Source organism: Dunckerocampus dactyliophorus, chromosome 7 (assembly GCF_027744805.1).
Source record: "Dunckerocampus dactyliophorus isolate RoL2022-P2 chromosome 7, RoL_Ddac_1.1, whole genome shotgun sequence".
NCBI classification, from domain to species: domain Eukaryota; kingdom Metazoa; phylum Chordata; class Actinopteri; order Syngnathiformes; family Syngnathidae; genus Dunckerocampus; species Dunckerocampus dactyliophorus.
In genome coordinates this window covers 11,734,750-11,745,622 of record NC_072825.1, presented here as the reverse complement: position 1 = coordinate 11,745,622, position 10,873 = coordinate 11,734,750, and the positions used below count along the sequence as shown (strand labels likewise).

Genomic DNA, 10,873 nt, shown 5'->3' with positions numbered 1-10,873 from the left:
TTTGTGAACACATTTTCCCATTTTTGTATATACTGTACAACTGTCAGGGCGTTAACAACAATGACTATGTGTAGCTCATTGCGCTCAATGGAAGGAAATAATTAAGGAAAGCCTTTACTTCACCTGGAGCCACCAAAGGATAGAGGGGAACACAGGGTCAGGTGTTTTGCAAAACAGATGCTCTCATGGAAGAGAACCACCACTGACTGTCTGCCACATGAATTATTATGTGCTTTTACACTCCATTCCAAACTTGTGGAATTGGGTTATGAGATAATTTCACAGGCCACTTGCTTGTCTTCCTTTGCAGTCCAACAAGCTAATTGAAGGGAGTGATTTCAAGTTTGGGCAACTATTCAGAACATGGCTGTTGAAATCTGAATGTGTTATATATACATGTTAAGAAAAAATATATATATTAAAAAATGCATGTTCTGAGTCTGGAAATGCCTTTTGGTGTGTGAATGTTATTCAGTTTCACTGGAAGATGTTAGTGCAATCACATTTTAAACGATGGTGGTTTGCATCTTTTATTTCCTGGCCTAGATGTCATCTGGGGTCAGTTTAGATAAACCCATGAGTGCATTGTGGGAGCAAGGGTCCAAACGAACAGAACATTATTTCTTTTTGAATTTGACATTTATAATTATGTCATGTTTTAGGGAGATAGGGATATTCTATGTTTGTGTACATTTAAAAGTAAAGTGTTATAACTACTCCTTTTTGAAATGCGTAAAGTGGGGTTGGGTGATACTGCAAATTTTGGTATTGATCCAATACCACGTAAATACAGATACTGGTATACAGTATACTGATATGGATACCTACAGTATACTTTTCACTTGGAAATGTTCGAGTTCTTGGAATGATTTTTGTTATTTTGCCTGTAATTTGTTGGTTATGACTATGATCAGAACAAACCATCGGACAAAGATTTTAGGCAAACCACTATTTTTATCAACAAATTTATTTGCGGACATTTTAACACTATATACAGTAAATACATTATAGACAGTATAACGATATCAAAAAATAAGAAAATGATTCTCTTATTCCCTGTTATTGTGTAACTAAACAAACATTCAAATCCTCCAAACTTGTGTTCAAGAATGTATTCCAATGGTTTGTAAACAATATAACAAACTATAAATACAATATCAAAAATGGATCAATGTGAACAACAGAAAAAAAATAATAACAAATAAAATTACAGTATTGCACAGGCTGGATCTTAGTGCTCGGGCCCTAATAATAATAACAGAAAAAAATCAGTGTATCCTAGCATCACTCCGATACCGATACTACCCTTGGTATTGATACTATTGATTTTTGCATTGTGAGTTTTTTTTTTGTTGTTGTTGTTTTTTTAAGACTAGGCTCACAACTTGTGGAGTCATGTTTTTAACATAAACAAGTGACCAAATTGAGGTTGTTCACTTTTGATTGTCACTTCAACAATGTAATATTATTTGAGACTGAGCAATGTTGAGAGTTTATTTGCTCCTACGAATTCTGTGTGTGTGTGGGTGCGTGTGTTTAAATGTATGTTTTTTTTAAATATTGGTGTAATCATTTTTGCAAATAGAAATAGAAATGACAAAAACTTGCATGTTTAGTTCAAGTCAGAGTGCAAAGTGTTTGCTTTTGGGATACATTACCAGGTACATTCGGTTATTAGAAATTATTTGTAGGTGTAATGTGACCAGTGTATGTATTTTTAATGTGTAGTATGCTGGACTGGAGTTTACTGTCATAACAAGTTGCATCTTTTGGGCGATGCTAATTAACATCTTGGAGCAAGTGTCATTGGACGTCAAGTGAAGTACGGTGGCCTGTGAAGACCACACCTTATCTCCAAAGAAAATCGCGAAACACTTTACCTCCCCAGTCAGAGGCTGACTTCGGAGAGAAAAGAGAGAGAGGAGGAGAGAGAGGGGTGTGCGTGTTAGAGCGAGAGAAAGAGAGAGGGGCAACGCCAAAGCCAGAGCCTGGGAGGACAGAAAGATAAAGACAGACGGAACGATATACGTAAAAAAAAAAGTAGTTGCGCTTCCTTCTTGAACATTTTCTTTCTCACTTAACAGCACACAAAATATTAAAACCGACTGCTTGGATGAAGCAAAAGCTATCGATCTGTCCGCACTACACCTGGATTCACTGACCGTCCACGCAGCAGGCATGTCCCGAAGGAAGCAGAGCAACCCCAGGCAGATCAAACGTAAGTTCTATGTATTTATTTGGATGTTGTCTCTCGGCTTTGGAGAGTTTCTACTATGTTTGTAAACGCTGGTGACCACAGTGACACTGAATCAGCCGAAGTGCCGCCATTCATGTCACGGCGCTCCTTCATTCTGTGGGCTTCTCAAGAGGTGAGTTCCGCTCTAAATCCCACCGTGGGGCTGCACGGCTCAAAAGTTTTACCACCAGCGGCAATTGAGTGAAAAAGATCTTTACTCTGTGTGCTTTCATCCGACTTGAACCTAGTTTCCATCCAGAAATGTGTATCAGTGCCACACTTCTGTGTGTGCACCCCCGTTGTGATAGCCAGCATGGTTAAATTAGATATGATACATACCCGAAAAGAAATCTAAATGTTATTGAATTATATTGTTAGATGCTTTAATTGCCACATATTCGTCGTATACACACACACACACGCACACACACTCACGCACCTCCATTTGCATAGTCATTGACCCTCACATGTGTGTGTACCTGACTAGACACACACATTTTACAGTACATTTTTTTGTAGGTGTTCCTTCTTAAGTCACTGTTTTTATATACACATCCGTAGTAATAATTGTAATGTTCATGAAGGTATTTATTAAAATAATTAAATATTTTTCATTTCATAAAACTGTGTTTGATTGTCCTTCGGAAAAACCGTTGACCCTGCCTCCATCCTCCGCGTAGTTGACACATGTTTACTTTTTCAACAGAAATGAATAGTCCGTGTATACTGTGGAGTCCCTAATGTTTACTAGATGGTTTCGTCATGTTTTTTTTGGTTTTGATTATCTTTTTTAAGGATAGGTCTACAGGTATGACCTTTTGGCCTCCTGTATTTTTCCTGTTGACATTTTATTAGGACGGATAAATATCAATTTCATATATATACACCTGAAGTACAATACTTTTAAATACTGCTGAGGGTGTGTGGTTAATAAGTGTGTTTAACAGGTCCACTGTGTGATGTTTCTTCCAATACTTCACCGATACTGTGAGATGTAATTGAATGTGATGTCAAAAATGCATTGCTACTAATTTGTCTTAAACTCACAATACCTTTTGCTTGAAGACATGTAAAACAATCAAGAGCGAGGGGCTAGGGAAAAAAATATTAGGTGTTTGTGTAGGTGTCTGTGCATCTGTATGTGTGTGTTTGTATGTATTTGCATGCTTGCACTCAACTGTTCATGAGGACACACTGTGTATTGGCACACAAGAGCGTGTTATTGCTACTTTTTTGTTAAGGCAATTGTGCATCAGTGGGTGTTGTGCTTTTTTTTCGTATGCTAAATATTTGTTTCCCCATCTTATTGACATTTTATTTTTTTTGTGTGTGATGAAATTCTGATTTATATATTTATCACTACATTCAAATAAAAATAATAATTAGTATGTTTGATTCAATACATATTCATGCAATATTGAACATATTTTTTTTTACATTATTTCCCATTCAAAACTTTCCTTATTCCTAGAAATGGTCTTATGAACGTATAGTGCCTTCGAAAAATGTGCAAATGCACTCTTAACTCCAACAGCTTCAAAAGGACAAATATATGGGGGAAAGTAGTGTAAAAGTCTGGACAATTTATGTTATATTCAAGCTATTAATTGAACACATCAGAGCCACGAAAACATCAAATCAAGCATAACAACGCATGTGACGTGACAGACGTGCTCATCTTTGAACCAATCCAATCGCAGCATCCAAATGTTGTTGTCAAGCGAAGGAAGTCTAGCATTTGTGTTGCATTTTCATCATTGTGACCCGGCCGTGTGTGAATTAGTATGTCATGTGTAAGATCATGTTAATGTGCAGCCGGTGTGCGGCTGTATAATCAAGCTGTGGTTGCAACCAGAAAGGTCACAAGGAGCCTAGATCCTCTCTCACACCCCGGGAACTCTGGGAAAAAGGCACTGCACAGAAAGTCAACGCAGACAGTCATTCTAAAGGACAAAAAGGTTGTTGGGCGCAGTGCCCCCACCACCCTCCCACTACCACCACCCTCTTCCCTGCATACATTGGACTGTTATCTAAAATTGTGATTTATGCAGTATTTTAATATTTTGCTTATTCTTTCCCCTTGGGTGCTCTCTGAGCAGTGATAAAAAGGAAATGCTGAAAGAGCACCATTAATTTGCTCCGATGACTGGGGAGATAAGGGCAGATAATGGGAAAGATAAGCAGAGAAGATATACCATCAGAAACCCGATTATTACCATTAAAATTCCAGCCTAGCAATCTGCAGCTGCCTGATAATTCCTTCTCCGTTTCCACCACTTTGGATGATAAGGCAAAAAATAGTCACTCAGTGCTCCTTGATTAGGCTGCCTGGATATCCCGATAATACAGTGATAAATTATGTATTTTCCCCTCTTGTTTTTTTCTGTGAAATGTTACACATATACACACACACACATATGTATATATATCTATTGCCCTCTTTCTGTATCACCCTCCCCTTTTCCAAGAAAGAGAAAAAACCCATACACTTTTATTGTAATAAGAGTTTGATAGAAAAAGGAGATTGTGGTGAAGGTGTTTTGTGTGGGAGCACATATCAATGTTATCAGCTCATCTCCCCAGCCCAGCTGCTAGCTGCTGTTGTTTTTAGCCTTATCACCCCGTGCCAATATGCCAATAAATTGCCCAGATTGTTAGGCTGGTCAGTAGAATTGGACAGGACTGATGAAAATATCGCTGATGCTCTGCGGATTGCGATTAGCTGCTGTAGTATGATGTGTGAATTCCAGCAAGCTCCCTCTACCCTCCTTATTCTCCATCTCTCCCTCCCTTCTTCCAGCGGCTGGTGATGCCCATACCTCTACTGGTACTCAGAGGAGAGCGGTTTGATGCTTAATAGGAAGGAAAGATATGAACAGGCTCAATTGGAACCAGGGTCCTCTGAGTAATTTTTCTCTAAAATTGCCCCACAAAGTTTCACAGCATAAAAGTGAATCTGGATGATGTAGGGGGTGTGCCTCCACTGGTGTTTATGGGAGCATATTGAAGCAGCCCTCCGAGGCCATGCGCTGACATCTTGTGTCAAATGTGCTCATTAAATTGACTTAGTGCTATCGCCTTAACTGTTGTCGTCTTTATGTGGTCGCCTGAAAATTCTTGCAGCTTCTTTTTGCTACTTCATATTATCCAATCAAGATGTGAGGCAACAAGCTGGGCTGTACTTCTGCACAGCAACCACACTTTCCAGAGCTTAACACGATGTCATACTCCGTCATCATGCTTAATCTACTTTTGTGATAGTGATCTCACATTCAAGAAGATGATCCACTGCAGTGTACAATGATGCATTTTGGTTATTTTATGAAAATGTTAAAAAAGGGAGGGATAATCTTCTTTTGATAGATGATAAATGATGATAACATGTAAAGTGAAAAATCTGTTTCGGCCTTTGGTATTTGTATATTATTGTTAACTGTTAATTAACTTGTGTGCACATATTATTACTTATCTGAAATTCAACATATACAATGTTGTCCCTGCAGTTGGAACAGAAAATGTATCCACATAAACAAGGTAAAAACAGTTTTTTGGAACTATTTTTCCATCGTTGTGCTACTGTTACTGTTACCATCCTTTGCATATGGCCACTTATGGAATGCCAGCAAACTGTTTATCATATCAGGTGACATTTCTATCTTTGAGGGGCATTTATCAGAGGCAGATTATAGTCGTAAATGATAAGAAGAGTGGTTACTGAATTGTCTGCCAACATCCTGTGTGTGTGTGTGTGTGTGAGTGTGTGCAAATGTGTGTTTGCTTGTGTATACATTAGCGTCTGTACAGTACAACAATCACGTGCTTATGTGTTTTAGCAGAAGGATCAGCTGTTAGCTGTGTTGATATATTTATTTTTGTGGCACTTAAACAGAATCTACATCCATATTTCTTACAACTTAGCACAGCTTTGTTCTCATGGAGGTTGTTGTATCCAGAGAGTCGTATTGTGCCGCCTCTCACCCTTGTCCACAAACACTGGCAACTGCGGCAGTCAGATGTTTCGGGGGTGGGAAATGAAAAAGGTTTGCAGGCCTATGTACACCGTGCTGTATATTTAAGAGTCTCTTTTCCATTAGGTGACAATCATTTTGTATCTCCTGTGTTTTTCTTTGTGATTTGTGTCAGAAGCACAGTGGTTTCTAGATGCCAACTTTCCCTCTAACATCTGTTCCTTGACAATAACAGCTTGTGTTGTCGCCTTGTCTTAGCTGAAGGATCCCCAATTGCCTCCTTAATTTTTTTTTTGCAAAATAACAAGGCAGATTTTGTCTAATTGAGGTGGTTTTTTTTGTTAAAATGTATTTTTGAATATAGAATGTTCCGCATTTGCAGCACTGCTGTTAACTGCTGTCATCTGTAGCTGCAGCGTAGATAGAGGGATGGAAAGCAGCTGTTGTTTCCTTTGTTAAACGCTATATGTCATGTTGGATGGGTTTGTGCTTGGCAGCTGATAGACTGACAGTGCCTAAAGTTGCCCTTGGTGCCCCTGCAGCCTGGAAAGCCTCGACGGCAATGTGATAAGTGGGTAGGGTTGTAACCAAGGTGCAGGTCACTTCCTCACACAGTTTCCTCTTTATCTTCCTCTTTCCTGGATTTTTCTGTTATTATTCCAATAACTGCTAGGCCAGGCTATCATTTTGCAGGCTTCATTCAGGGCACTACTTTAGCTGTCATCATAACAGAAAAGACTTTTATTGTCACTTGATGTTATTTATCTTCCACAACCTAACTGTGTGGCTCTCTGTTTATTCAAATTTGATATCAGTGATGTCTATTGAGCCCCCCCGTAACAACTGACTTTCAGCCTGCTTTAAGTTAATAGCCTTGTCTCTTGCTTGTCCTGATCAATATTGGTATTAATTAATCGCCATTATCAAGCCCAGCATCTAGTTCCATTTGTTGTTACATCAGGAAAATATCAATAAAGAAGTGGACTCCCTGATCGTCATGGCAACTTCATCTCTAAGGTCAAAGAGAGTTTATCTTATCTTGCTGCTGAGAGTGGCAAACTGCTTAGGAATCTAGTTTAGACTCAAAGATCATTGATTTAGGCTTTCTTTCACCCCCACCTTGTTGTTCCAGGACAGGAGGCTGAGGGAGAAAAAGGCATCCTTCTAATCACAACAGAGATGTAAGATTTAAATATTGATGTCCAAAGGCCATTATGAGCAAAGAGGGCCTCTGGTCTTGCTGTTGTTCAAGTACGCCCTTTTAAGACCCAGACAAAGCTTTGATTATCAGGGGTGTCAACTGTGGAGTGTGTCTGTATAGCTGACAGTGTGGGACTGCAGGGGAAATCAGTTTCCTGTAAATACAGCCACAGAATATTAAAAGATCCCACTCAGCACCCTGTCTTATTGTGCCAGTTTTTGAATATTCTATTTCACTTTCATCAGTTGTTCACTTATTCGTCAGAAACGTAATCAAAAGTTGTGTAAATGTTAAAAAATGATTGAGTGTGATGCCGGATGAGCAATTTCTAAAAAGTACTCGTTTTTGGGACAAAGGCGATATTTTTTTTCAGTTGACACAGAACTCTGCATATTGTGATCCTGACAAATACGAAAACTGCTCTTCCAGTTTGGTTGGGTCTTTGCTGGTACAGTATTTTCGAGTGGTTGCAAGTGTTGCTCATTATTAGTTTTTGTGTATTTTGTATATAAAAGCAGCTGAGTTTGTGTGTTCTCGTGAGACATAAGGCCCATTCTGTGCTATGTGGGTAAAGCAGCGGACCAGAGTGCTTGGATGCTACAGAATGCTCCTTGGGGTTGGAGCAGGGGCAATGCCTTCTTTTTTCATCCTCCTCTTGCCCCGGGGACTCAATTGCCTCATTTAACATTCTCCATTTGGCCCCAGCCAAGAGAGGAAATAGCCAGGCTCAGAGACTGCCACACATCATAAATTCTGCATTCATTTAACTAGCACAGGTCCTTTTTCACCTTGGTAACACAAATGTATTAGGAATGAATATATTGTACAATTAATGGGTTGATGATGAGGCATGTAGTTCTTGTTAGGGCACTGAACGGTTTAGATGTTCTCTGCTGTGCATATGGATAGTGAGTGTATGTTTGTTTAATGCTTTCACATCTTTGTGAATCGGAATTGTTCCATTCCAAGCAAGTCTGACAGTCGTCCTCTGTGAAGACGCCAGACATACATACAACATAGATCAGTCTTTGTTTTGCGCTCTTTAATTAGTTTCAGTAAATCAAAGCAGTACGTCAAATATTTGTGTTTTTACTGAGTTTTGAAAGATTAGATGTAAAGAGACACCTTGGATATATGACTCACATATTGAGACATTGTCCCAATATATTACCACTAATAGAAAATGTATTTATGTCAGTTTGACCTCACATTCAATCGAAATGACATTTTTGTGAATGAAAAATTAAAAAAATGTTTTGTAAAATAGACTAATTAAAGGGATAATGTAGTGATAATGTAGTGTACACCATTTCTGAAGCAGGATAGTAGCTGGCACATCACAGAATGACACCCTAATAGCTGTTCAAGCCAAATCTTTAGCTTGGCAGGAATTACTGGGGATGTTGTGTGTATGTGTGTGTGTGTGTGTGTGTGTGTGTGTGTGTGTGTGTAGGTGTGTGTGTGTGTGTGTGTGTACTGTAGGGAGCCATTGCACAACTTTACATTTGGATGAAAAGCACCAGGCACTGAGGATAGTTAAGGGATAGGTGGCAACAGAGGATTAAGGCAACAAGCCTTTCAGTTCAATTTGTACATCAGCATTTTCTCCCAGTCAAACAGCACAAAACGCATAGCATCTTAGGGGTTCAGTGAAAAATCGCTAATGACAAGGCTTTGTAAATAGATAAACAATTTATCTGTCAAATATGCTTTAAGTATAAGACAAACTTCCAAACATGTTAATGCTGAAAATGGCTGTGTTTTGATTTGTACCATTGCAAAGCTGCTAAAGCTGTTGACAGCACAGCTTACACGTCATGTGATCAGAGGCCATATCTTCCTGCATGTGATTAGTGGGAAAGTGTTGCAACATAAATGGTCTTAATGCCGAATTATTCCAATCAAAACTGGTTGATGACCATTGATTATATTTGCCGTAAGTGCAAATTGTTATGCAAATCAGATCAGACAACGTGTGTGACATACTGCAAAGTGCATGTCTCCTGCTACCTATTATCTCAAATCAGGCCTTGTTAAGTGCCAGAGTAAACATCCCGAAAAAAATTCACTATTATTTTAGAATTGACCAATTTTCTTTCTCTCTGCATTTCCCAGAATGCCTATGTAGTAATTACTGTTGACACTGAGCAAGTGTAAGCCAACTAAAATGGTGTTTTGTCTGATATCAGATTGGATTTTTATCTCAGGTTTACGCATTCCTGAAAGCCGCAGATAACCGGCTCAAATTATCGATTTATCAGAGTTACGAGGTACATTATGAAAAGCTACAATCATCACATACTGTGCTCGGCCCGGGATGTGGATATGAATCTCTGAGGAATACAGTATATTTGACCATAATCAAGTTTTTATAAGCTTCAGAAACAGGATAACAACTGGTTCAGTTGATAAGCTTAAAAAAAGCAGGAACAAATTCTCGTGTGATAGAAGAGGAGAAAATCTGATTGATTGATGTCCGTCGGCTTTGCCACCATCACAAGCCAGTTGACAGTTAGTTTGGGATCAGATGATTTCACTCTGAAGATTGGGGTTGAGGGGAAGCTAGGCAAATATGAAGGACACAAAGGTCAATGGCTTCTCTCCTCTCTCTGTATCTATCTCTCGCTGGCAATAGCTTGCTTTGACAAACTGTAATATGTTGCTAAGCTTTGTGGCAGGAGGACACATGGTCATAGTTTGTACAGTAATATCCTATTGCAGTAATCTCACAGGGAATGATTGTGTGGTGGAGGAATCTGGTACCAGTGGGGACTCGTTGACATCATCAACTGCAGGCGACTGGCAGATGTCTCCTGACTTGTTTGAACTGAACGTTCCCATGGGATGGAGTAAGTTAAACATAGGCTTTGACTTGAAACGATCTGTTATTGTAAGCAGAATCTGATAAGATGGCACCCCCGTATTATATGTTTGTTTAACAGAGTCAAAAATGGAAAAAAAAAAGAAAGTCTACAGTGAGTGTCGCTCTGTATTTTCGGAAAAAAGACCAACATTATGACAAAAGATGATTGGATGCATAGTGTAAATAAAGTCTTGCTTTGAATCTCCTTAAAGATGTTCCGTGCAACTTTTGGTCTTTTGTCACTGCTGAGATCATGTTTCTAAAGATGAAGTGGAGCCTCATGTGCCCACAGTGGTGACTGATATTTAATAGAAAGCTTTGGCCCCTTTCGGGGTCCACAGATGTAACAGACAAGTCCATTAGCTTTGTAGGGAGCTGCTTTCAAGATCAAGGTCTCACTTGTAATGAAGTGGCTGTGCAAATGGAAGTCAAATTCAACAAATGCGAATCACCCGTTTTAATCAAGTTTTCATTTTAAAATGTAGCTTCCATTCAGAGCCATTCACCAAATAAGAAAATGAAAATCCGGAGACAATTCCCATCCAAATGGAACTAGACATCATTTGGGCGAACAGACAACAACTCTTTGTTTGTTTGAAGTGGTT

At 39.0% G+C, this 10,873-nt stretch overlaps 1 protein-coding gene across 1 annotated transcript in view; it reads left to right on the top strand.

Annotated features, from left to right (window-relative positions):
• The first annotated feature begins 1,905 nt into the window (after positions 1-1,905).
• Positions 1,906-10,873, top strand: part of zfpm2a (zinc finger protein, FOG family member 2a) — a 144,617-nt gene continuing 135,649 nt past the window's right edge. The window contains exon 1 of the mRNA XM_054783273.1: positions 1,906-2,218. Within this exon, the coding sequence (XP_054639248.1) occupies positions 2,179-2,218 (40 nt within the window). The 5' untranslated portion in view covers positions 1,906-2,178. The remainder of the gene's footprint in view (positions 2,219-10,873) is intronic.